This window comes from Dipodomys merriami, unplaced genomic scaffold (genome assembly GCF_024711535.1).
Source record: "Dipodomys merriami isolate MVZ:Mamm:240054 unplaced genomic scaffold, mDipMer1.0.p SCAF_188, whole genome shotgun sequence".
NCBI lineage: Eukaryota > Metazoa > Chordata > Mammalia > Rodentia > Heteromyidae > Dipodomys > Dipodomys merriami.
The window spans coordinates 983,364-1,010,912 of record NW_027203248.1 but is presented as its reverse complement, the minus strand read 5'-3'; the positions used below and the strand labels follow the sequence as shown (position 1 = coordinate 1,010,912).

At 41.2% G+C, this 27,549-nt stretch overlaps 1 protein-coding gene across 3 annotated transcripts; it reads left to right on the top strand.

Moving 5' to 3' along the window:
• Mtrf1 (mitochondrial translation release factor 1) lies at window positions 1–26,713 on the top strand. 3 transcript variants are annotated; one of them, XM_070026687.1, is made up of 10 exons: window positions 1–162; window positions 6,885–7,330; window positions 10,144–10,235; window positions 12,689–12,770; window positions 12,951–13,058; window positions 18,035–18,207; window positions 18,823–18,940; window positions 21,302–21,438; window positions 22,148–22,246; window positions 26,370–26,713. In XM_070026687.1, the coding sequence occupies exons 2-10, from the start codon at window positions 6,913–6,915 to the stop codon at window positions 26,478–26,480; spliced, it is 1,338 nt and encodes a 445-aa protein (XP_069882788.1). In that variant the 5' UTR covers window positions 1–162; window positions 6,885–6,912; the 3' UTR covers window positions 26,481–26,713. The 3 variants fall into 3 exon arrangements, with proteins under 3 accessions (XP_069882788.1, XP_069882789.1, XP_069882790.1); XM_070026688.1 differs by lacking the exon at window positions 1–162 and adding an exon at window positions 3,622–3,640; XM_070026689.1 differs by lacking the exon at window positions 1–162 and adding an exon at window positions 5,345–5,597 and having other exon boundaries at window positions 26,370–26,712.
• Window positions 26,714–27,549: the final 836 nt, after the last annotated feature.

The window sequence follows — 27,549 nt, the reverse complement described above, 5'->3', positions numbered from 1 at the left end:
CCCCATCCCTTAAAAGTGAAGGGAGGAAAAAAACATCATTGGAAAACTCATGCGTCAGCACTGTTACCATTAATTAAACTGTGCCACTTTCTAGGATATGGATAGCCAGACCTAGGAACCCGAAGAGACCAGGGCCACCACCAATAGGAGTCGGCGAGACAAGTCAGTACATGGAGACAAGGCTGGCAGGGCAGGGGCAGGTGGGCCAGGGGGGCAGCTGGTTCAGGGATGGGTATCTCCCTGTTGTGAAGCTTCCCTTGGAGCAGCGGTCTGTCCCCAGGCTCCTTGCCATGCTCACAGATCTTGAGGCACCAACCTGAAGTGTAGGGGGCTGAACTGGCAGCAAGGGCTGTCTACCCCCTGGGGGGTCTTTGGATCCCCCCCAATGGAAAATAAAGGGGCCGCCTATCCCAAAGGAAGCCCAACTCACAAGAAGCCTTGGTTTGAGGAGGCTCCACAGGAGAGTCTATGATTCCACTCTGTCAGACTTTGAAGCTAAATGCTCAGGAGGTAGAGCTGGTGCCACGGGTCATCACATGAACCCAAAGACCCCCACTGCCAGCTGGGGCTCTTGAGCCCCAAGATGTGAAAAGGAGACAGATCCCAACAATAGAGCATGGACCCTGAGATGTTTGTCCGCATCATGTTCCTGAAGCCAGAGGCAGTGGTGTCTCTGCGGCAGGCTGGAGCAGGCCTGGCAGAGATGCCAAAAGGCGGAAAGCTGAAGGAGCAGGGCTGTCTGCTGCCACCTGGATCTGCGCTGGTGCTGGCAAAACACAAGTGGCTAAGGCCTCAGTTTCCAGAAGTGAAAGAGAACCAAAGCTCCAGACAAAGGCTAGCCCCAAACGCAGGCTGGATGAAATCCGCCTGGATAAGCCCTGGAGAGGGCTTGGAACAAGGGCTAAAGGGACTGTTAAAGGCAAGGATGGTGGTGTTGCTGAAGGTTATAGAGTCAGCTTGGCTGGGCAGTGGCTGAAGTAGTGAGCCAACTACCAAACCCACTTGATGCTTCTGCCACTGAAAGCCACCTGAGCAGCACCAGGGAGTCACAAACCAGAGGTGTGGACTGATGCCCAGGAAGGGAGATTGCCTAAACACCACAAGGATCTTCCTGCAGGGAAGCCCAAAGAGGAAAGGTTGAAAGTGAGTGATAGTGGTGCTGGGTTGTATTATGCACCCCTAAACCAAGCAGAGGCTGCTGGATGTGCTGGTAATGGTGACAGAAGCCATTGTAATAACCAGGCCAGTGAAGACAGAAGAAATGATGGCTGCCATCATGGCTAGAGCAGCTGTCCAGTTGAAGAAAGAAGAGTTAACAAGGGCACAAAAGTAGTTGACTTCATGCTGCCGAAGATGATCTTGAAAGTTGAGGGGAGGGAGAAGGATATGGAAGGGAGCTGGTATTGGGCTGACTTGCTAGCACAAGAAGATAGTTCTTTCAGATAGGAACAAAATGAACTTGAGCTTAGAAGAGGCAGAAGAAAGGACAAGGGTTTGGAGGCTCACTGCTCAGCATGCCCCTAACACCATCCTTGGCTTAGGGTAGGAGAAGGTACAGGGACCTTGGGTTTTGGAAGATGCTTTCATCTGAGAGGCTGGAGGTGATTGGCTGTTAATGACCAGTACCCTGAAGGAAGCAGGTGCCAGCTCTGGGAAAGTGACAGAAGAGGTGGCAGGAGCTCTTGACAGTGAAGTGCCAGGAATGGGGCAAGAAGGCTGGGTGTCAGGGTTGATGGAGGGGCCAAAATGGTGGCCAATTAAGTAGACTCTGGGAAGGATGGTGGTGGGCTTAGGAACTCTGCATCATCTTCAAGCTCTCCAGACAAACCAGAGGCTGGTTCGGATATAAGCCCAGCAGCAGGCTGGGTGAAAGTGTAAAGTGAGTGGTGTGGGGCATGCCGCTGAGGGGCGTGGCATGCTACTGGAGGGGTGGAGCCTCGAGCCCCACCTGGCGAGCTGTCAGGAAATGATTGGACAGTGAGCAGCTTGGGGGAGGAGCATGAAGGGCAGTTGGAAAAACCGTTAGGCGAAAACCATTAGAAGGTCTGTTAGGAGAAAACCATTAAGGAGTTAGTACAGACTTAGCCGGGAGGAAGGGGAGGAGTAGGAGTGGAGGGGAGATGGCAAGAGGGGAAACCTTGCCGGAGCAGGGCAGGCCTGTGGAGGACAGGGCAAGCCTCGGGAGGTCATTTGGGCCTCCTCGAGGGGTCATTCGGAGCCTCCTTCAGGTCATTCGGGGCCTCCTCTGGAGGTCATTGGGGCCTCCTCTGGAGGTCATTCAGGACCTCCCTCTAGAGAGGCCCGTGGAGAGGCGCCTCCCGGAGCAGAGCAGGGCAGGCCTGTGGAGAGTGGAGAGGTCTGCAGAGGAGGAGGAAGGGCAGAAAGGGAAAGCCTTCCCTTTTGGAGCTTTAGAGCTTTGGAGGGCTGAGGTTTGGAGGTTTGCAGACCAACTCATAAAGGTTGGGGGGGGTCAGGACTGCTTGTTGGAGGCTTGGAGGTTTGGTGGTTGAGGTTGCTCTTGGTTCTGGGTATCTAGCCCAGGACAAGGTAGTCTCAAGACTCCTTTCTGGTGTAAATAGTGTAAATAAACTTCTTTTGTCCACCTTTCACTGTCTGTGCCTTGATGGATTGTCTTGCTCTCTGTAGTTCATAAGTAGAGAAGGGAAATGAAATCAGACTCCTTCTCTTTCTCAGCTACAAATACCTCTAGAGCTGTAGAAATAGTTAATAGCAGCAAATGTACACTAGGAATGCCACTAACACTCTATCAGGAAGCTCACACAAGTTTTCTGTCACTTATTCAAGCTGTTGTCTGATCTCTGGGAACTCAGATTTCTCTTCAGGGACTCATGTTGTCCAAGAGAGGTTTAAATGTCCAGTGTCCACTCGCATCGCTATCACAGTACATTTTGCATTCCTGGCTATCTACATTCTCACTTTGAGGGCATCCACTATGTTGTCCTGCAAATAGGTCTGAGATATTACTTAGTGGTGAGAACAGTTACATTTATACCCACTCAGTTTTTTTTTTTTAATTTTTTGGGTCCGGTCGTGGGGCCTGAACTCTGGGCCTGGGCGCTGTCCCTCAGCTCTTCAGTTCAAAGCTAGCGCTCTACCACTTAAGCCACAGCGCCACTTCCGGCTTTTTTTTTCTTTTTGCTTATGTGGTGCTGAGGAATCGAACCCAGAGCCTCAGGCATGCAAGGCAAGTGCTCTACCACTGAGCCACCTTCCCAGCCCCTCCCACTCAGTTTTCTGTTGGGAGGGGAAATCCTCATGGTCACTGGACTGCCCACCACCCTCCAGTTAACCTGCAGTTACAGCACACTGTGAGCAATGCCCTAGTAAGGCACATCTGGCCTGCTAGTTTGGTAGCATTTTTGAGGCACAACACTCCTGTTGGGCGGGCCTCCTGAAGGCTTGGAGAAGAGGGATGTGGAGTGAGGACTAGATGTTGGAGGTTGTATACGCCTTGAGGAGTACACAGGTGGGGAGCCAGGTCTCCACTGCTCAGAGACAAGCTGCAGGCCAGGCTTGCTCAAGTAGCTGCCCCTGAAAAGCCTTTCATCAGGGTCTGTACCTGTAAACAGGGTTTGAGGTTCTAAGAGATTCTGATTTACCAAAGACGGTCTCAGGCAAGGTGAGCAACTTTTGCTGATGCCATGGGTTCAAAATGAGCAAGCACCAGATATGGGAACCTTGGGAATCACGGTCGGTCCCCACCAGGCAACAGCACAGATGTCCCTTGTGCTTGTCATGTCAGTCCCTGCCAATTACCATGCACCACCAGCACCTGGGATCAAAGGAGGCAGAGCAGTGACGATTGGAGCAGGCCGACCTTAGTCCTTAACTGTAGCCACCGGATCACCGAGGGTCTGCAAGGACTTTCTTTTTATTTTAATTGATTGTTCTTGATCAATACCACCTGTAATCAGTGAATTAAAAAGCCAGCTCACTGTATTTATGTACCTTTCAGGTCTTTTTTTATTTCCTGTTGATTTAAAAAATATACCAATTTAGATCTCTTTAGTCATTAGGTATTTCTCAAGTAGTAAAAAGTACAACAATTAACATGTACACTGAAGTTTTGCATTAGTGAAAATGTGTTCTCATTAGATAAATGTATATATATCCATATATATATTAGAAACTGTTTTAGGTGTAACAGGAAATTTCACCTATATGTTGTAAATATTGACCTCTCTTGCTTATTTCAGAGATATGAAGGTTTGAACTTTGGGCCTAAACACTTACTAGGCAGACACGCTATCACTTGGATCTTGAGCCACTATGACCCAGCACTTTTTCTTTTCTGCTTCAGCTACTACTGTCACCTGTTCCGGTGAGGGTTTATGAAGTGTTTCTCTAGAAGTAGACACCCTTAAAGTTTTAGTCCCAGGTCCTTGACTTTGATCTCACAAGATGAATTTCCTTATACAAGTCACAATGGTAAAACTTGGCAGAGCTTTTAAGTAAGCAAACAAGGAGCAAACAGACAGTAAAAAGGCCTCAAGGCACATTCCTAACAGTGTGGGTATGCAAAGGGAAACACACTGAGCTCTTTGACATGGGGGGGGGGCGCGGGTAAGATTTAACCTAATGTTGATCTCACACTGGCACATTTAAACACCACTTGGGTTCAGAGCCTCTAAGACTGGCCTACTCATTAAACTTTGGGCATCCCCTCAAAGGAAGGTATTCTGCCTCCCTCCACCCCCACCCCCCAAGACAGATGTCCATCTTTTAAGATAAAAATTTCATACTAGTGTTGTTTTCCCCAGTATTTGCTTTTCTAGGATACAGGCCTTAATGATGTCCTGGCTCAGTTTCAGAGCACACTGGTTTGGGCCAGCAGGCAAGGTCAGATGGCAAAAGCTGCTCTTAATTCTTTTTGTTTTCCTTGTACTAATACTGCAGTTTACCATGTCTCCTTTTCCCAATCAATCCTGCCTCAACACTACTACTACTATACTATTTAGATAAAAGTCTAGAGCTCCCCCTTTCCCGCAGCCCCCCAGTAGGCCCTTGATTTTGATCCTATCTACATCTCCATAGAAGCCCGGATTAGTATTGTGCAACACTACAATTGTTTTGTTGCGGTGGGGTGGATGTCTTGGTGCTGGCCTCAAATTACGGTCCTCTAGATCTCATGAGTGTGAGTCACTGCCCCAGGACTCAAACCTCGATCTCTTAATCCAAACAAGAGATATACTATTACTCAAGAGTGAAAGGTGTGGGGAGGTGCTTGAAGGGCGGAGAGACGTCAGCCGCAGAAAAACTACAATTCCCAGAGTTCCTTGGTGGAGAGCCGGGAAGTTGTCCCTTCCTTTTTGGAACCTTTCCACCGCAAACCACGCTCCGGACATCGGCTTCAGGCAAGTACTGCCAAGGGTGGTCCCGCCCGATGCTCTTTTTTGCAGTCTTTTTCGTTCCCGTTTATTGTTAACGACGCAAAGGACTATTTTGGAGAAAGATCAAGACAGGTGGAGCCCCTCCCCCACACACACCGGAGCAAACGTTAACCCGGAAGGAGTAATCCCGGAAGTGAAAGTGCCTGTCGGGTTGAAATGTACTGGGTACCGAAGGTTCCAACCTCAGTAAGGAAAGCTTATGTGTTTTTCCTCCTCCTCTCCTCCCCTCCTTTGATGTGACAGTTCTTTCTTGATCTTCGTTCCCTCCACGCTTTCGCGTTCTACCTCCTGATAGAGTCATCTTATAACACAGAGGTGGCACAGTATGATTTGCACGTGTCACTCTTGGCAGGCCTTGAACTGATTAATTGCTCTTTACAGAATTAGAGTCTCACTGTAGGTGTCGTGGATGATGGTGAAGCCTTGGTCTTCTCAGGCGTAGGTAACCCTGGAGGTCTCACTGTTCCCCCTAAAGTCCATGACCTTGAGCGTTGATGGACATTTTGCTAAAATGGAAATTTATGCTAGCAACAGTATCAGAAAAATCTGTCATCCTTTCGTGCTTCTCACTACCAAGCAGGCACGTCCCTCTGGCGTGCTGGAGAAGTAAACCGCACCAAAGCTTCTGCTGGAGAGGTAGTGAGTTTTTGGCTACTGGGACTGGTGCATTTTTCTAGTTTCCGAATGTGGTTTGGTATATTAAATCTTTCAGCACAACCCTGAAAATACTAAGTATTATAGAACGCACTTGGAATATTTTCTTTTCTAAATGATAGTACTAACTTAGCAGAGCTAGTGAGATCAAATGAGCTTATATGCGAATGCACCTGAGGTTGCAAAAGCTGATTTTAATCAATTTTGACTCCTAATTCAACTTTGAGCTTCAGGATTTTTAGAAGCTAAGCATTTTTTTGAACATTCCCTTTCTTAATAAAACTATTGTATACTTCTGTTAGTTTTTTATTATTTTTGTTAGAGGACAGAACAAATAATTATTGTACACAGTCAGTTTCACTTTCGCTGCAATTGTATATGTATGTGTGAATATGCTTGCATGCATAAGCACCTGCAAGTGTGCCAATCCGGTGGCTTGAACTCAGGATCTGGGTGCTGTTCTTGTGCTTTTGTGCTCAAGGCCAACACTCTACCACTTGAGCCACAGCTCTTGCTTTTTTTATGTGGTTAATTGGAATAAAAGTCTCACAGACCCTCCAATCCAGGCTGGCTTTGAACCTGGATCCTCAGATCCTCAGATCTTAGCCTCCTTAGTAGCTAGAATTACAGGTGTGAGCCACTAGTGCCCAGCTCCATTTCCTTTGGTATGGTATTATTCAAAGATTTTAAAACTTTTTGTGTGTTGCTGAATTTTGGGACTGTTGGGAGCTGGTTGAGTCAGGGAAATAAGATTGATTTGAAACTCATTCCAGCTTTGTTAAGCCATATATCTTTAGAGTTCCTTTTTTTCTCCCCCAGATTGTATTATTGTAGTTCAGCTGCTGAGATGAATCGTCACCTGTGTATTTGGCTGTTTAGACATCCATTACTTAATGCTCACCATCAGTGTCACACTTATCTGCATCCTCACCAATTGAGACAGACACATCTTGATACAAGGCTGTGGGATTTGAGACAAAACAAGAATCACTTTTTCCATCTTCTGTTAAAAAAGAATTGGTCTAGAAGATATTGCCATCAAGATACCAAGATGCTGTGGAAGCATAAAGCACTAAAGAAATATATGGAAGACCTGAAAAAGGAGTACCAATCACTCCATCAATGTTTGTTGGATATCACTGTGAATGTAGGGGACCAAAGGTCCTTACACCAAAGGCATGCTGAGTTGGCACCACTTGCAGCCATTTACCAAGAAATTCAAGAGGCTGAACAAGCAATTAAAGAATTAGAATCAATGTGTAAAAGTAAGTGGACGATATTTATGTGTATAAATACATGATTGATGTATTTATATATCAATATTGAAATATTGATACATATAAGTATTGGTGGCTGGTAGCTTATTTCTCTAACTACTCAGGGGGCTGAGATATAAGGATTGTGGTTTGCTCCCAGCCCCGACAGAAAAAGTCTATGAGGGGCTGGGAAGGTGGCTCAGTGGTAAAGTGCTTGCCTTGCATGCATGAAGCCTCAGCACCACATAAGCAGAAAAACCCGCAAGTGGTGCTGTGGCTTAAGTGGTAGAGCACTAGCCTTGAGCTGAAGAGCTGAGGGATAGTGCCCAGACCCAGAGTTCAGGCCCCACGACCGACCAAAAAAAAAAAAAGTCTGAGACTCTTATCACTAATTAACTAGCAAAAAGCTGGAAGTGGATGTGTGGCTCAAGTGATAGAGCACCAGACTTATAGGAAAAAAACATGTGGGAGTTTCAGGTCCTGAATTCAAGCCCCAGGATACATGCATAAATATTGTCAGTACCCTTAAAAAGTTTGGCTTTGATGCTAAATATGCATATTTACTGTTTTTGAGATGATACTAAGTCCATGCACTGTTCCTTAGGCTCTGCCACTTGAGCCAACATCTGCTTCTGGCTTTTTTTTTTTGCTGGTCCTGGGGCTTGAATGCAGGGCCTGGGCATCATCCCTGAGCTTCTTTTGCTTAGGCTAGCACTCTATCGCAGCTCCATTTCTGGCTTTTTGGTAGTTTATTGGAGATAATCATGGACTTTCCTGCCTGGGCTGGCTTCAAACCAAGATCTTCAAATCTCAAGTCTCCTGAGTAGCTAGAATTACAGGTGTAAGCCACTGATGCCTAGCTGTTTTGGGTTAATTGGAGATAAGAATCTCACAGATTTTTCTATCTAGGCTGGGTTCAAACTATGATCCTCAACTTCAGAGTAACTAGAATTATAGGTGTAAGCTACTGGTGCCCAGCATTGATGCCATATTGTTTCAGTCCAACAAAACAAGCATTGTAACTTTTTTTCTGTTTTGTACTATAATCCTTTTATGTTGCTGTGTCAACCTCCTCCCTTAACCCCATTGTTTATTCTCAAGGACATGGTTTGCGTCTTACTCATTTTTATATCTTCTATATCACCCAACATAAGACATAATAGGTTGCCCAATTCTTATATGAAAAAATTGAAGAAAATTATATTTTAGAATCTTACAGCAGGTGATAAGTGACCACAAAATTAATTTTATAAGATAACAATTTTCTTTTTTGGGGGGGGGGGTCCGGTCGTGGGGCCTGAACTCTGGGCCTGGGTGCTGTCTCTCAGCTCTTCAGCTCAAGGCTAGCGCTGTACCACTTGAGCCACAGCGCCATTTCCGGCGTTTTTTTCTTTTTGCTTATGTGGTGCTGGGGAATCAAACCCAGGTGCCTCATGCATGCAAGGCAAGTGCTCTACCACTGAGCCACCTTCCCAGCCCAAGATACAATTTTTCTAATTCTTTTGAGCCAGGTGGTATCTGTAGAGTAACTGTCAGCTTCATTTCCATTAGTGGAATATACTCACAATGTGGTAAGAGTGGTGATGTTGCGATTCTGTAGTAGATGATCCACAATTAAGAGTTAGTTCAGAAGACCTCCTGGAGTGCTATCATTGGGCTAGACTGAGACACACTGGCAGTGTGTCCTCAGCACATAGTATAACTGTGAGTATGATCTGACCCACGTTTTACTCATCCTTGTGTTCTCAACAACTGGAAGAATGTCTAGCACCAATTAAATATTAAATGCTGAAATCATGAATGAGGCCCAGACTCTAACCAGACTCCATTGAGTTGTATGACTTCAGAAGAAATTTATAGAGTTCTCTCTATTAAAGAAGTCTCTATTAAAAGAAGTCCTACATCATTTAAAATTATGATTCTTCATTTCTGTTTTCTTTCTTGTAATTACTATCAGAATTTTCTCCCTTAATTTGCAATCCTGGGATCCTTGAGGTCCTTGAATCCACAATTCTTGGCCACTGTATCATTGTTATCTTGTTTTGCTAAACTAGTCCCATGACTTAACTTTCTGCTTTGAAATAATGTGAAAGGACCATTGTCTTCATGAAGCACAGGTTATAAAGAGATATTTTATTTGAACTCCCTAGTGTTGTTGGTTTTTTTTCAGTGTACTAGATATAAATGTATCAAGAAATTTCAATGGCTTTTTTTTTTTTTTTTTTTTTTTTACTTCTCCTAAACAAATGAAGGAGGTTCAAATTATGCTGAACCTACATCAAAGAGTTTTGAGTTCTGGCTGTTTACCCTCAAGCAGGAAGTATTCACCTCAATTTGCTCCAAAACTTATTTGGATTTAGATTTAATTAGCCACTTCTTTTTAAATATGTTTTATTAATCACTGTTTTCTCTAATTACTTATAGATTCAAATCACAACCTTTGTGAGTGCAAGATCATACTCTTTTTCACTCTGAGATGTTTGTATGCACTTAGAAATGTTTGGTGATTGATTCTCAAAGTATTCAATTTGTTCTATTGTAGAATCCCTTGCCTTTCCAATTGAAGTAACACCTTGTAGAGGCTGGCTATGGTGGTTCACACCAATAATCCCAGCAATTGGGAGACGAAGGCAGGAAGATCATGAGTTTATGGCCCTTTTAGGCTTACAAAGTGAGAACCCATCTCAAAAAACAAAACATATGCCTAAGTAGACTAATATAAGAATTTTTTTTTTTGTCGGTCGTGGGGCTTGAATAATATAAGAATTTTTTAAAGAGATTTTCTGTAAGCATTTTCAAATGTTATTTCTGTTGGTTTTTAGATCTAAATAAAAAAGATGAAGAGCAGTTACAAGAACTTGCATTGGAAGAAAGGCAAATCATTGGTCAAAAAATCAACACCCTCTATAGTGAGGTATGCTGTAGTATATAAACTAATCTCAACATTGTTAATAGGGAGAAATACTGTCCCTGTTAAACTGTGCTTTTGTGGTCAAAGTACTTCCTAAATCCTGATTTATTAAGTGTTCTCTTAGTATGACAAGTAATTAAGCTTGACATAGTGCTGTAATTTGCTGTGAAATGATACTGAAGAAATTGGGATATCAGTAAATACAACAGTGACTCCCGGAGCAAAATTTAAAGTGAGAGCTGAGCTGGGTGCTGGTAGCTCAAACTATAATCCTAACAGTTCAACAGTCTAAGCTCTCAGGATTGCTTGTTTGAAGCCAGACTAGGCAAGAAAGTCTATGAGACTCATCTCCTATTAACCACACATATTCACATACAAAAGCTGGAAATAGAGCTCTGAATCAAGTGATAGAGTGCTATCCTTGAGCAAAAAAGGTCAGAAACACCACTCAGGCCTGTGTCAAGCCCCAGTACTCTCTCTCTCTCTCTCTCTCTCACACACACACACACTCAAAGTTGAGTCTTTTAACCTGCCAGTGAAGAGAAGATAGAAGATAGGCTGGGCAAAGAAAAGGTCAGGGCTTATTAAGTTTTAGAAGGGGATGGATTAGATTGATAGTTATGTTTTTAGTTAAAGAATTGTATAGTGTGGATCTACTATAATCAATCCAAGGGCATGGAGACCATTGATAAATATAGGTCTTTAATTAGATTTAATAGGGCTCTGGTATGCCAGGGTCTCAAGATTCATAGTAACTTCTGTAGCTTTTCCTTCTAACTCAATGGATGGTTTGTTTATAAACAACACAGTACTATATGCCTTATTTCTCTTTGGCATAGTTGCATCATCTTACTTGAATCTAAGAGAGAGGCTTTTGAGGACCTAGTGGGGTGAATAGAGGTATCAATTACTTTTATTGTTGCTTTAACCAGTTAAAAAGTAAGGTATCTGATCTTATCACACTATCTCATTTCTAGCAGAGATTGAGTGTTTCGGAATTTGGCAGTAGCAAGTCATGACACATAGGTACTTTTAGCTTGATTTAGATCTTTTAATAATAAGAAAACGGTTCCCCATTTTTCTTCCACTAGTGGAAGATTCTTTATTTTTTATTTATTTATTTTTTTGGGTCCGGTCATGGGGCCTGAACTCTGGGCCTGGGCGCTGTCCCTGAGCTCTTCAGCTCAAGGCTAGCGCTCTACCACTTGAGCCGCAGCGCCACTTCTGGCTATTTTCTTTTTGCTTACGTGGTGCTGGGGAATCAAACCCAGGGCCTCAGGCATGCAAGGCAAGCGCTCTACCACTGAGCCACCTTCCCAGCCCCTGGAAGATTCTTTATTAAGAATCTCCTTTTAGCAAAGCACCAGTGGCTCATGCTTGTAATTCTAGCTACTGAAGAGGCTGAGATCTGAGGATCACAGTTCAAAGCCAGCCCTTGCAGGAGTCTGTAAGACTCTTATCACCACTAAACTACCAAAACAGTTGGTAGTGAAGCTGTGGCTCAAATGGTAGAATGCTAACCTTGAGCAAAAAAAGCTTAGAGAGGGCTGGAAAAGTGGCTCAGTGGTAGAGTGCTTTCCTTGCCCTGGGTTCGATTCCTCAGCACCACATAAGCAGAAAAACGTGCAAGTGGCTCAAGTGGTAGAGTGCTAGCCTTGAGCTGAAGAACTGAGGGGACAGCACCCAGGCCCAGAGTTTAGGCCCATGACCGACAAAAAAAAAAAACGAAACAAAACTCAGAGACAGTGCTTAGGCCCCAGACCCAGAACAAAAAAACAAAAAGTCTTTTTTAGATGTTAACTATGAAACCTTCCCCATATAACTGATATAGCTAATGCTTTTTTAAAAAGCAAAAAAAAAAAAAACCCCCAAAAACGTATCCTTCTCCGCGCCCCCCCCCACTTCCTTTTTTTTCTTGGCTTGTCACATCTGGGAAAATACTTGAACTTTATCTGGAGAGTACTCAAGACAGTCTTTAAAGAGAGGGACTCCATGGAGATTGCAAGGCACAGTATGGTCTCTACCATCATTTATTAGAGGGGAGAATATGTAATCATATATTAAAGTCTTCATTATTCTAAATGAACACTTCCAAAGCCTTGTTTCATTTATTAGATGAAAGAAACTACTGGTTGGAACTAATTTTAAGAGATAAAATCTGAAGAAAATTAGATGGACCATTCTGGACTTTGATCTAAATGTGTATGTTATAGAAAATTAAGATAATCTGATAGCATTGAAAAAAACACCTAGACAGTAACTTCACTGTTAACATGAATTGATCAACTATTTTACTCTGACTAGATTTACTCATAATAGCATTTTGGAACTCAACTCATGGACATGCTATATAATTTTGCTAATTACTGGCTTTTTTAGTGGCTTGAGGGCATTTATTTAAGTTCAAGTAACATCAAGGAAGATATACATATCAGTGCTGATGCTTTCTTTTCCAGCTTTTTCAGAGTCTAGTGCCAAAGGAGAAATATGACAAAAGTGATGTGATTTTAGAAGTGTCATCTGGAAGAACCACAGGAGGTTAGAAACAAATTATTGTAAAAGCTCTAAAACAACACTCAGATGTTCCTTGATTTGATATTAATATGGCTTGGAAAGTCCATTAAATGTTTTATCTTTGATAATAGTACTTATTCCCTAAAAGGCTTGTACTTAAAGATGTCTTGCTTCAAATTTTGTACTTTGCCTATTTTCTTTTAGGAGATATATGTCAACAGTTTACCCGAGAAATATTTGACATGTACCAAAATTATTCTTGCTATAAACACTGGACATTTGAATTGTTGAATTATACGCCAGCTGATTATGGTAGGTATACTTGAAGATTTTGTTGATTAAAAAGTACTTAAAATTATTTTATCCCTGATCTTGGTTATCACCATGTTGTTTATTTTTTAAAAAACTGGTCTTGTATCTATTAAATACTGTTAAATAATGTAAATACAGAGGCTTGTTTGTTTCTTTATTTTTCAGTATTGTGTTTGAACTCAAGGTCTTATACTGGCTAGACAGGTTCTCTGCTACTAGAGCTATGACCCTAGTTCTTATTGCTTTAGTTCATTTTCAGAGAGTATCTTGCATTTTTGTCTGGTGTGTCCCTCAGGTCTTGATTCTCTTGCCTTCCACATAGCTGGGATCCTTAAAGGCACATATAACCATTTCTGGCTTAGTGATTGATGTTTGACATGGAAGCATTGCTGGTTCTTTTTTGTTGTTGTTGTTCATTTTTGGTTTTGGTGTTTTTTTTTTTTTGTCTGAGGCTGGCCTTTCACCATAATCTTCCCAATTTTTGTCTTTTTTTTGCTAGTCCAGGGTCTAGAACTCAGGGCTTGGGCACTGTCTCTGAGCTTCTTTGCTCAAGGTTAGCACTCTACCACTTGAGCCATAGTGCCACTTCTGGCTTTTCCAGTTTATGTGATACTGAGGAATGAAACCTAGGGCTTCATGCATGCTAGGCAAGCACTTTACTACTGGCCACATTCCCAATTTTTGTCTTTCTAATAAGCTGAGGTTGCAGGTATGAGCCATTCTACCTGGCCCTATATTATTCTTCTAATAAAGAATATGTGAGCCATACACTGGTAGCTAATGACTGTAAATACTAGCTACTCATGACGCTGAGATCTGAGGATCGTGGCTCTAAGCCAGTCTAGGCAGGGAAGACTATGTTACCCTTATCTCTAATTAACCACAGAAAGCCAAAAGTGGTGATGTGACTTAAGTGGTTAGGTGCTAGCCTCCAACACACACACACACACACACGCACACACGCACGCACGCACGCACGCACTCCAGGACATTGTTCAGGCCTGAGGACCTATTGTTCAAGCCCCAAGGACGTATTAAAAAAAAAAAAAAAGGCAGGCACTGGTGGCTCACACCTGTAATCCTAGCTCTCAAGAGGCTGAGATATGAGGATTATGATTTGAAGCCAGCCTAGGCAGGAAAGTCCTTGAGATTCTTATCTCTAATTAATCAACAAAAAAGCTGGAAGTGGCATTGTAGCTCAAGTGACAGAGTGTTAGCCTTGAGCCAAAGGAGCCCAGTCGTAGAGTTCATGCCCTGGGACTGGCAAAAAAAAGAAAAAAGGAAGGAAGGAAGGAAAGGACATGTGAATTGAAGAAAAATTTCCTGTGGAGGATAGACATCTACCATTCCTTAAAAAAAACATTGCCCAGTACTGGTGGCTCATGCCTGTAATCTAGCTACTCAGGAGGTCAGGATCTGAGGATCCTGGTTTGAAGTCTCTGGAAAGTCCATGAGACTTAACTTCCAATTAACTAGCTGACCATGGAAGTATAGCTCAAGTGATAAAGCCTTGAATGGAGAAGCCAAGTGAAAGTACAAGGCCCTAAATTCAAATCTAGGTACCAAAAAGAGAAAAGAAGAATCCAAACATAGTTTGGCTTTTGAATGAAGAATAGGGTTACATGCAAGAGAACTTGAAAGAGCACAAGCACTATATAAAAGAGTATTCTTGCCTAGTATGCTTGTCTAGTTTAACCTGTGTACACAACATTTACATCCCTGTGGTGCTGTGAGTTGTGTGAGACAGATACTATTAACTTCATCTTACAGATGAACATCTAGACTCGGGAAGTGAGTCATTCAGGATCAGATGATAAGTAATGGCAATCCTGGGATTAAATTTAAGTCCTTCTGATTCAGAGCCAACTATATCCATTCATCTCTTCGACACAGAGGGAATGAACAACAGACATTCTCATCTTCTTAGCTGGGTAGATTGTCCCATTCATTTATGCCAATGAATAAAAACTGGAAAGAGCCGAGATCATTTAGGAAGATGAGTGGGTTCTTGATGGTTTGTTTTGTTGTTGCTTTGGTGCTGGAAATTTTTTTTTTTTTTAGTCACAAGCACATTTTAATTTTCACAAGGCAAATTGTCATTATCATGGTCTATACAGTTTGTGAATTCTATGAGCTTTGACATTACAAGTTATTTTTTCCACATCAGGTGATGTTTACATTTCTTTCCTTTTGCTTAGTGTGGGCTGTTCCCACTTATTCTGTTCCTACTCCTGGCTTTCCACTGTTAGATGCATGTATCTACCTTATATATGGTCCAGAATATGGAGTCATTTAGCAATGATATGACAAAATGGGTGGCTGTCTTTTGTTTCTTGAGTCCTGTTTGCCATATCTTCTTGTATTTTGGCTTTAGCATCCACATATCAGGGAGACCATGTGCTGTTTGTCTCTTTGTTCTTGGCTTACTTCGCTCAAAATAATCTGCTCTAGTTCCATCCATTTCCTTGCAAATGGCATTATTTTGTCCTTTCTAATGGCTGCATGATATTCCATTGTATATAGGTACCACAATTTTTGGATCCACTCATGATTAGTGAGGCATCTGGGTTGTTTCCAAATCTTGGCTATTATGGACAGTGCTGCAATAAACATGGAGGTATATGTGTCTTTGTATACTGGTTCCTGAGGATGGTGCTAGAAATTAAATCTAGGGTCTTAAAGATAGTAGGAAATTGCTCTTAAGTTTGTGGTTATAGTGTGCATACTTGTAGAGATATCCAGTAAATGTGGAAGTTGTATAACCAGAGCTTTTGTGAGAAAACAGTATTCCAGGGAGAGAAGTATGAGTCAAATGGCAGAGCATTTGCCTAACCAGCTTGTGCTGGCCCTAAATTCAAACCTGAGTACCCCCACCCCCCAACACACACACAAAATTCAAATACCTTTAAAATTAAAGACTGAAAACTGAAATCATGAAATAATTTTAATGGATATTTAATTGATATTCCATTTAGGAAAAGAAAAAAATGTTTCTAGGGAATGGCTAAAATAGAGAAAAAATGAACATACCTAATAAAATATTTATATAAAATCTTATGTGTCTGTATAACTTTTTAATAATTAATTGAGAGAACTTACAGCTACCCAGAGATTCACACAGAACTAAAAACAGAGCTTGAAAATAATTTTATGTGAAAATTTATATATGAAATTTTAAAGTCACAGTTTTGTTACTTTACAAATATAAACAATACTTAAGCATTGCATCAATAATCCAAGCGGAATGATTATAAAATAGTCGCCATGGACTCTTGTGAATGAGTCAGACACTGTTATGCTGTAAACCTGCAATCTAATGTGTGGAAATATTTTCCAAGTTAAAGGGAATCAGTGAGATGCCTCACATTCCTCCTCCTCCCTGCACAGTTTAGTGTTTGTAATTATGTGTTCTCTTATTCTCTATTCATCAGTTGAACTCAGAGGAGGTCACATGAAGTAATAGTACTAATTTTATGTGTCCAGAAGACATTTCACCATTACTGTGAGAAATAAATTTGTCAAGGGAGACTTGGTACCATTGAAAAGCTCTGTGATTATTCTTTTCCATAAGCTGAGGTTTACAGTGGGAAGAAACTTTGGTCTTTGACTGAGAAGCCTGTAAGCTGTGGGAGTGATTGGGCTCCTGGGTAGCAGGGACCAAGTAATGGCACTCGGCTCCGGAAGGCAAGGAGGGCCTAGTAGTTACTGGACAAGAGTCAAAGCAGCAATCAGAATATTTTGACTCTTGTGGACCTGTGTTAATCACAGTATTCCTAGAAGTAAACTAATAGGAAACTATTAAGTTGTTACTTCATCTCTAAAAGAATAAGATCTGGATCAAGTGAGCAAGTGTTTCATCTTCCTGGAATCATAAAAAAAAAAAGATTCCTCATCAAACTTGAGCCAGAAAGTAGACTCCACACCCCATGAGGGAAGAGGATTGATTTCATTGAAGGGAGAGTAATAGTAGAGTTACTTTTAATTTTTCTCCTAAGTTCTCCAGAGACCACATTTATAGGTGAACAGAATAACTGTGCATTGGGAAGAAGGAAACAAATTTTTCAGGAAAATCTAGACGCTGGCTTTCACTGACACTAATTCCTGGAGAATTCAAACTATTACTGTGGTCTGGTACTGATGGCTCACACCTGTAATCCTAGCTACTGAGGAGGCTGAAATCTTAGAATAGCAGTTCAAGTGGACAAGTCTGTGAGACTCATCTCCAAGTTAACCGGCAAAAAGTTGGAAGTGGTATGGCTCAAATTGTAGAGTTCCAGTGAAAGGGGTTCTTGAAGCCCTGAGTTCAAACCCCAGTACTGGCACAAAAGGGGACTAAGAGTGTGGCTCAAGTGGTAGACTACCTGCCTAGTAAGTGGGGAACCCTGAATTAAAACTCTAGTTTCACAAAAATAAAACATATTTATTATAGAAAATAGGAACTAAAAATGTTCAAGCCAGACGTGATCATGCACAACTATAATCATAGCACTCGAGAGCAGGAGGACCAAGAATCCAAGGCTAGCTTGAGCTATGTAAATGAGACCTTGCTGGGCGCCGGTGGCTCAGGCCTGTAATCCTAGCTACTCAAGAGGCTGAGATCTGAGGATCATGGTTCAAAGCCAGCCCAAGCAGGAAAGTCCTTGAGACTCTTATCTCCAATAAACCACTAGAAAACCGGAAGTGGCACTGTAGCTCAAGTGGTAGAGCACTGGCCTTGAGCTGAAGAGCACAAGGACAGCACCCAAGCCCAGAGTTCAAGCCCCACAACTGACAAAAAAGAAATTAGTGAGACCTTGTCTCAAAACAGCAGCAAATTTTTTTTAAACTATAAAACTTTTATCTAGTTCTCTAGAGACAAGTACTACTTTGACACATTTTCTTTTATGCACTAATAATATATCTGCATCGTGAAACTTCATACCTGCCTACTGTTCTCAGTAGAACTCTGAGTGATATTTCTGAGTGTTCTCCCGTAGGAGGACTGCATCATGCAGCTGCCCGCATTTCAGGTGACGATGTGTACAAACATCTGAAGTATGAAGGTGGGATCCATCGCGTCCAGCGAATCCCCGAAGTGGGGCTGTCCTCTCGGATGCAGCGCATTCACACTGGAACCATGACAGTTATTGTCCTCCCTCAGCCAGATGAGGTAACCTTACCCGCACAACTTGAAACCACTCCATTTAAATGACTACTGTGCTGAAAGGCTTAGCTTCTAGGAAAACCTCTTTTTGAATACTGATTATACTTTAGATCTCTAATGAGAAATCTCAGCTCTTCCCTAAGTAAGGTGACCCATTTCCCCTGACCAAGATGTTTGGGTTTAGTCCCTAAATCCAAACAGAAAAAAGGAAGGAAAAAAAAAGAAAAAGCATTTGCATTATTTCTTCTCTTAGCCTATTGGCTTAATACAAAACAGTTCAGTCTATTTGAAACATCTCAGCCTGAGCTTAACATTAAATTTATCAACTATAGAATTTACTTACATTAGCCAGACACTGGTGGTTCACACCTGTCATCCTAGCTATTCAAAAGCCTGAGATCTGAGGATCCAGGTTCAAAGCCAGCCCTGGCAGGAAAGTCTGTGAGATTTTATCTCCAATAAATCACCAGAAAACTGGAAGTGGCACTGTGGCTCAAGTGGTAGAGTGCTTGCCTTGAGCTGAAGAGCTGAGGGATAGTGCCCAGGCCCAGAATTCAAGACCCATGATCAACAACAACAACAAAAAAAAAAGAATTTACTTACATTACCTTTTTGTTCTAGGTAGATGTGAAAGTGGACCCCAAGGACTTGCGTGTAGATACATTTCGAGCCAGAGGCGCAGGAGGTCAACATGTTAATACCACAGACAGTGCCGTTAGGCTTGTCCACATCCCCACAGGTCAGCCAGCCACTTTGTTTTTATGCATTTCCTTGTGTAAAACTACCAGCATTTAAAAGGAAGCAGCTCTATGCTGGTGTCTGGTTCCTTTAAAGATGACACTGGGATTGTGGATCTGATATCCCTATGCGTTTCTATTCCCTCCCTGTTGGGAAATGGTACCTCTCTCAAGTGATGCAGAAAGCAGCACATCTGTTCAGTGAAGCTGCTCCGGTTTGCTAGGCAGGGGTAAGCAACAGGAGGGAGCCAGCCCAAATATAGATGCAACACAGAAGCAGGACTGGACATGCTACTGCTCTAAATCTTTTGTTACCTGATACCTTGACTGCTAGCTCCATTGCATTTTGCTGTGTAAGCATCATTTCGATATTGGTAATTCTGGGATACTGTGAATTAGTCTCACATTAGTTAAGGTGAGTTTCAATATACTGTACTGACAACAGGGACACATTCTGAGAAAGGCTTTACTCGCTTCATCATTGTGTGAAAATCATGGCTGATATCACAAGGCAATATAATTTAATGGACCATCAACACATAGACATAATGCTTTTAACTAAAATGTTACATGGTAGATATATTGTCTATATTTATATCATTTTCCATATTTATAAAGGATTTTGTGTTTCCTTTTCATTTAAAAATTATTTTATATGATTTATTATAATTTTTCTGTATAATTTTAAAAGTCCTGGCCTGAGGGCATAGCTCAAGTGGTGGAGTACCTACCTAGCAAGATCAAGGCCCTGGGTTCCAACTTAAGTGCCACCACTAAAAGAAAAAAGAAAAAAAAGGTGAATGGTATAATCCTATAACAAAATTGGGCATCTCCTCCATCTCCCCTTCTCTTCTTTTTGATCCTCTCATTTTCTAGATTTAACCTCCTTAAATTCTTCAGGTAATTACCTTAATAATAGACAGATAGTGCTCTTGGGATCAATAATTGTAAAGGTATGTAAACTTTTCCATATAGAGGAGGATTTTAGCTTTCTTATGTACCCTATTTCTTCTTCTAAGTACTCGTATTTTGGGAAATTGCTATTCACTGCTTTCATAAAATGAACAGCTAAAAGAGTACTGTTACACCAGGTAGTATAATAATACCTCATTATTTTTATCTGCTTACTCTTTTATTTTGACCAGTTCTGGGGCTTGTATTCAAGGCCTGGGTGCTGTCCTTGAGTTTTTTTGCTCAAGGCTAGCACTCTACTGCTTCAGCTACAGCTCTACTTACGTTTTCTTTTATTTGGAGATGAAAGTTTTACTTTTATCTTTTCTGCCTTGGCTGGCTTTGAACCATTTTCCTCAAGTCTTAGCCTCCTGAGTAGTTAGGAGTACAGCTGTGACTGTACCCAGCTTTTCTTGTAATTGTTGTCTTGAGACTCTTTTTTATTTTTCTGCTTATGTGGTGCTGAGGAATCGAACCCAGGGCCTCATGCATGCAAGGCAAGCACTCTACCACTGAGCCACCATTGTTGTCATTCTATTGCTTTTAAAAGCCGTATAAAATCAAATCAATCTTTTTCTACAGTGCTAGTGCTTTCTGGAGACTCCCTAACAGATCACTCCATCAACTTGGTCCGAACTAGAGTAGTTTCTCTCTGGGACACATCCCAGAGGATTTTCTTCTTTGTTTTGTGTTGGATCCTCCCATTTCTTAGATTCCATATCATCTCTCAATAACACAAAAACAGAAAAAGCTGGAAGTGTGCTGTGACTCAAGTGGTAGAATACTAGCCTTGAGTGAAGCTCAGTGCCCAGGCCCTGAGTTCAAGCCCCAGTAATGGAAAAAAAACAAATTAGCTCTGTAGTTTTGTGTATGGAAAGGCTGAGTACTCCTTGAGCAGAATAGAAATAGAGCAACAGTGAGTAGCATTGGCATCATTGCATAGATACCTGGATAATTGAGAAAGGAGAGGATAAGTTCAGGGAATAAAAGTAAAGGTAAATGTCTGTACTTTCAGCCTTCTCATGTGAGATAGTTCATTTAGACATCAGATTCTAAAACAGGTACCTATTACATAATACCATCTGTTTCTTTTTTTTTTTTTGCGGGGAGAGGGGGGTACTTTAACTCTGGGCCTGAGCACTGTCCCTCAGCTCTTCTGCTCAAAGCTATGGCTCTAGTTTCCAGTTTTCTGAGTGGTTTATTGGAGATAAGAATCTCTCAAACTTTCATGCCCGGGCTGGCTTTGAACCGGGATCCTCAGATCTCAGCCTCCTGAGTATCTAGGATTATAGGCATGAGCCACCGGCACCCAGCTACCATCTGTTTCTAAAGTGTACAAATATAAAATCTTTTATTTTTTGTGATCTTGTAATTAATGTTTCTCATTCAGAATGTTCCTTTTTTTTTTTCAGGTCTAGTAGTAGAGTGCCAACAAGAACGGTCACAGCTAAAAAATAAAGAAATAGCTTTGCGTGTGTTGAGAGCTAGACTCTACCAACAAATTATTGAGAAAGAAAAGTGTCAACAACAAAGTGCTAGAAAACTGCAGGTAAGATTTAGTGTAACAATGTAATAATGTAACAAGTATAAAACAATCATCAGGGCTGGGAGGTGGCTCAGTGGTAGAGCACTTGCCTTGCATGCCTGAGGCCCTGGGTTCGATTCCTCAGCACCACATAAGAAAAAAGAAAAAAGCTGGAAGTGGCGCTGTGGCTCAAGTGGTAGAGCACTAACCTTGAACTGAAGAGCTGAGGGACAGCGCCCAGGCCCAGAGTTCAGGCCCCACGACCAGACCCAAAAATAAATAAATAAATAAAAATAAAAAATAAAACAATCATCATTTTGTGTAGAAAATAGTGTTTTCTCACACAAATGAAAATACCTCTGAGTGCCAGTGGTTTATATCTGTAATCTTAGCTACTCAGGAGACCGAGACCTGGAGGATTAAATTATGAAGCTCTATAAACTGGTAGTATTGCTGTTTTTATTTTGTTTTTGTTTTGTATTGTTTTAAGTGCAGCTAGGAGTTGAACTCAGGGCCTTGTGCATGCTGAATATGTGCAGTACTACTGAGCCACATCTCCAGTCCCAAACTACTGTAGTGCTCTTATTAAGTTCTTCCTGCCTTTGTCTTTGTACATACGACTTTTAGAAAACATTGATACTGTTAGAGAAGCCACTTATATTTGATATTGTGAGAAAGGTATGAATTGTTTTTTTGTCATCATTGATTTGAATTTGCCTTTTGATTTGGACAGGTGGGAACAAGAGCCCAGTCAGAGAGAATCAGGACATATAATTTCACCCAGGATAGAGTTACTGACCACAGGATAGCATATGAAGTTCGTGACATTAAGGTAATACTACTTGCTGTGCTTTATGTAGCTTTGCTTTAGGAAGAAGTAAAATCAAAATCTAGACAGTTAAGTCTGAGATATTACACAAGCAGCTTAAAATCATTAAGCTAATTTATAAACATGGCTGGTCATCAGTGGCTCATGTCTGTAATCTTAGCTACTGAGGAGTCTGAGGATAGCAGTTTGAAGCCATTCCAAATAGGAAAGTTTGTGAGATTCTAATTAACTAGCAAAAGGCCCGAATTGGAACTGTGGCTCAAGTGGTAGAGCACTAGCCTTGAGCAAAAATGCTACGGGACAACACCCAGGCTTTGAGTTCAAGCCTCAGTATGGACATTTAAAAAATTATAAGCATTCTTAGTAGTTTGCTAAGAGATCTAATTTTATGCTAGTTTGAAAGTTATTGTTTAAATCCAAATTCTTTGTTATACTCATACACATATATTTCTGGGTAGTAAACTGCCACAAATTTAGTAGCTTAGAACAATACCATTCATTCTTAGAATTTTCCTTGGTGGTTCACTCAGAACATCACACATGCTAAGCAAAGGCTTTGAGTTTTGCTCCAACCCTATCTCATGATTGGCATGGGCGAATTCCAGGCATAAGTGAGTTGTTTTCCTCTTGCTGTCTCACAACTGGAATCTTCATGCTTTTCTGGAGATGATTTGCTTCCCACATTCTTACCTGTCAGAATTCCATGGTCTTGAGTTGTAGGACTGAAGCCCCCATGCTCTTGCTGGCAGTCACCTTGTGGCTGCTCTCAGACCAACTGCCAGAAGTTGCTTTCTAAGTGGCTTGCTCCAAATACTCTCGCTCAGCTTCCCATTTCCTCTTGCAGCACTGGCTTCAGGCAGTTTTAAGGGCTCACATGACTAGGTGAACTCCATCAGGATAATGTTTGTTGTTGTAGTTTTATTATTAGCTCAGAGTGAACTGGTGCCAGGCACCCACGGCTCACATCTGTAATCCTAGCTGTTCAGAAGACACATCTGAGGGTCACAGTTTGAAACGAGCCTATGCAGAAAAGCTTATAAGACTCTTATCTCCTATTAACCAAGGAAAAGCTCAAAGTGGAGCTGTGACTCAAGTGGTAGAATGCTAGCCTTGAGTGAAAAAGCTAAAGGACAGCCCCAGGCCTTCAGTTCAAACCCCAGTACTCTCACATACAGATTAAAAAAAAATCAGCTGATCACCTAACCACTAAAGTGATGTTCTGCAGTTAAGAGAGGAATTATATGAGATTTGTACACCAATGGGCATCTTCAAATTCTATATACCATAATGTATAGTCATTAGATTCAGGTGTTATAACTTTACTGTTGCTGATTCCTCAGTGGTGACCGGGAAACATGCATCTGGTAGGCAGAAAGGGACCATACCATGCGGGTATAGACAAAGTTTATTAAAACATCATATACTTATATACAGCATAGGGACATAGAAGATAAGTCTGCAGTCACGGGACAATCAGGGACAGAAAGTTGGCCTTAAATAATTTTGAGGGAATGTGGATAATAAGAAAAAGTTAGCAACCTTTAATCAGTGAGCAGGAAGAGTTGGAGCAGTTTCATGTGATCAAAGATAATACAGAGGAAGCAAGGTGCAGGTGGGGCTCCACTGAAAAACACGGAAGGAATCTTGAGGCTTTGTTCTTTGGGGTTAACAAAGAGGAGCACGAATGGCACTTCCTGCAAACCTTTACTTGAGCTGGAGCAAGCGTGGGACCTTTACCCAGACTTGGAGGAAGGGGCTCCCACTTCTTCCCCAGAGGGAATGCATGCCAGCATGCACCTTCAATGCACACAGGAAATCAGATGGGGTCACACGAGTTGATGCCTCCAATACTATACTATTAAAGGAAAACCCTATTAAGATTATTTGAACACTACATATCTAAATCCCATCTAACAACGCTAACTTTAATTAACACATTAATCAGAGAGCATGGAAAACTTTCCTTGTGCAGCTACTGAATGGGGAAAGTGAACTGTTTCCCAGAAAGTATTGTGTGGGAAAAACAAAAGATAGAAAGTTTCCATATACATATTTTGGTTTATGTATATGTAAGGCTTCTTTCATTAGATTCTGTTCAATTTTCTACTCAAAATTAAAGTTCTGATTTTGCAAAGTAGACATCTGTGTTTTCAGTGTTGACAGATTTCTGTGTATCTTATACCACTTCCTAAAATCAGCAGGATGTGGCCATGTTGCAAAGGTGCATAGCACAACCATGTTGAAAAGAAAAATTATTTGCTAACTTCCCTTTCCTAAGGAAACATGAAGTATTAACCAAACATATTCAGCCACATTGATCTGATTACACCATATTTTTTCCTGTTGTTTTGCTTACAGTGATGATCAGTATTATACTGGTAATACCTTTCCTTTTATGCTGGTGATAGGGTTTGAATTTAAAGGCTCAAGCCCTCTTTTGGCTTTTTTTTTTTCTCAAAGCTAACATACTGATAAATTGGAGAATCTGCTCAAGGTGGCTTCAAACCCTGATTCTCATATCCTGAAATATGAGTAGCTAAGATTATAGGCATGAACTACCACTGCCCAACTGACCATTAATATGATTGACTGACTGATTTCTTGCTGGTCTTGGTGCTTGAACTCAGAGACTGGGCATTTCCTTGAGTCTCTTTACGCTCAAGACTAGCACTGTACCACTTGAGCCATAGTGCCACTTCCGGCTTTTTCTGAATGGTATATTGGAGATAAGAGACTCTCAGACTTTCCTGCCTGGGCTGGCTTTGAACCTCGATCCTAGGACCTAAGCCTCCCCAGTAGCTAGAATTACAGTTGTGAACCACCAGTGCCCAGCAACTGAAACAATTTTACCCAGTAAACATCAGAGAGAAGTGTTTGCTCTTAGTGTTATTTTTGAAATTGTTCAAACTTACATAGTTTTGAAGACTCAATCAACAAATACTACATGTCCTATATGTAGATTTAACAATTGTTAACACTTTTTTCTATATTCCATTTGTCTTTTTTCCTACCTTATTTCTCTCTCTATAAAGTCTGTGTTGCTTTTGAGCCATTTAAAAGCAATTTCATAGGACATCTAGATTTCAAAACTACTATATTTCTAGCTGGGCACCAATGGCTCATGCCTGTAATCCTAGCTACTCTGGAAGCTAAGATCTGAGGATCACAGTTTAAAGACAGCCAGGGCAGGAAAGTCTGTGAGACTCTTATCTCCAATAAACTGCCAGACAACCGGAAGTGGTACTGTGGCTGAGGTACTGAAGAGCTGAGGGACAGTGCCCAGGGCAGAGTTCAAGTCCCATGACTAACCAAAAAAACAAACAAAAAAACAACAAAAACAAAACCCCACTATTTCTAATTTTAGAAAAAGTGATAGAGTGCTTACCTAGCCTGTGCAAGGATCAGAGAGAGACAGAGGCTATCATAAAACACAGATTAAATTTGGAAGCTTGGCACAAGAGAGGTGAGCCTAAGGAGACTTTCTCTTAGCCATATCCAGAGGATGTGAAGAAGCAGTACACACATTCATGTGGCACACCTGCAGGATTGAGGTATTTACGTGTGTGTGTGCATGCACATATGAGAGAGAAATACTTGGGTACTTGAATTCAGGATGGGAACTGTCTTTTAGCTTTTATTTTTTGCTCAAGCACTCTACCACTTAAACCACAGCTCCATTTCCAGCTTTTTGTTGGTTAATTGTAGATAAGGATCTCACAGACTTACTTGCCCCAGTGGCTACAAACTGAGATCCTCCTGGCTATTCAGGTGTTCCAGCCCCAGTGGTCTCTTAAAGCCATTCGACTCTACATCTTAAAAGTTACCACCACTCCTTGCAGGCATGAGGCCCTGGGTTTGTTTCCTCAGTACCACATAAGCAAATTTTTTTTAAAAAACAAAAAACAGAAGTAGTGCTGTTGCTCAAGTGGTAGAGCACTAGCCTTGAGCTGAAGAGCTGAGGGACAGCGCCCAGGCCCAGAGTTCAGGCACCATGACCGACCAAAAAAAAAAAATTACCACCACTTTCATAATACTGAAGACCAAGCCCTCACTGCATGAGCCTTTAGTGGACATTCCATATATAAACTATAGCATCAGGCTTATACTAACTTTCTCTTTTTATCAGGAATTTTTATGTGGTGAGAAATACTTGGATCAGCTAATTCAGAGATTGCTTCAATCTGCAGCTGAAGAAGCCATTTTTGAACTTTTGGATGAAAAGCTTAGATCAGCATAATAAATGTGCTTTATTTTTATTTGCTTGTTTCTTATCCAAATGGAATAAACATATCAAGAAGCATGGAAATGTTTTATGGATATTCATAAAGTACAGCTACAAGTACACACTCTTATGGGTATATTTTTTATGAATCACAAACACTTCTTGGCTTGTGGGAATTATTTTAGGTTTCAATAAACTAACTAGGAAATAAGCTTGTGACATTAAAAAGAAAAAAATATAATTGTGTAATTTAAAAAGGGTTTTTGTTTTCTTTTTGTATTTGTTCTATCTTAGGCATTTTAAACCATATATGAACATCTTTACTACCCTAATGTGTGGCAAAATTTAGTAATATAAGATTTATAAAGATTTATAAAGTTTCCCTTATATGCAATAATAGTTTCCCTTATATGCAATAATTAGTATAAGTCTAGGATAATCGTAGATGAGCAGAATAGCTCAATAGCTATGTACTTGTGACCATATAAGATGATGCTAAGCGAAATGAACTCCAAGACATGGACAGAAGAGGTTTTTCTTTGTTGTTGTTTTTAATGTACTCTGATTTTTTTGTTTCTTTTGTATGTTCTTTCCCTTATGGTATATTCCCAGTTGGGACCCTGGTATTGTATATACACTTATTTAAATTAGGGAAGGGAAGAGGAACAACAGAATAGTGACACAAAGGAAAAGGTGGGAACCAATGCAATATTGATATACACAAGACAATATATGTTTGAAATGATCTGTACAACTTGAGGGCAGGGGTTGGGAGTGAGGGAAAGTAAGAGAAAAATGAGGGAAGGGGTAACAAGTTTGACAAGAAATGTACTTATTACCTTACTTATACAACTGTAACCCCTCTGTACATCACCTTGACAATAAAAAATAGAATTTAAAAAAAGATTTATGAAGGGCTGGGTATGTAGCTCAGTGATACAGTATTGCCTCACAAGCTTAATGTCCTGAGTTCAATTCCAAGGACCACACTAAAAATTTTAATAAAAGACATACATTTATTTGTAAACTCCTTATTTAAAGACAGAGTACAGCTATATGAGACATCATTGCTACAGAGATGTGA

Excerpts from the sequence above, each read along its gene's own strand:
- Mtrf1 (XM_070026687.1), top strand. The coding sequence starts at position 6,913 with ATGAATCGTCACCTGTGTATTTGGCTGTTTAGACATCCATTACTTAAT. Across the intron at positions 18,941-21,301 it reads GCTTGTCCACATCCCCACAG|GTCTAGTAGTAGAGTGCCAA; the intron begins GTCAGCCAGCCA and ends TTTTTTTTTCAG. Across the intron at positions 21,439-22,147 it reads AAAGTGCTAGAAAACTGCAG|GTGGGAACAAGAGCCCAGTC; the intron begins GTAAGATTTAGT and ends TGATTTGGACAG.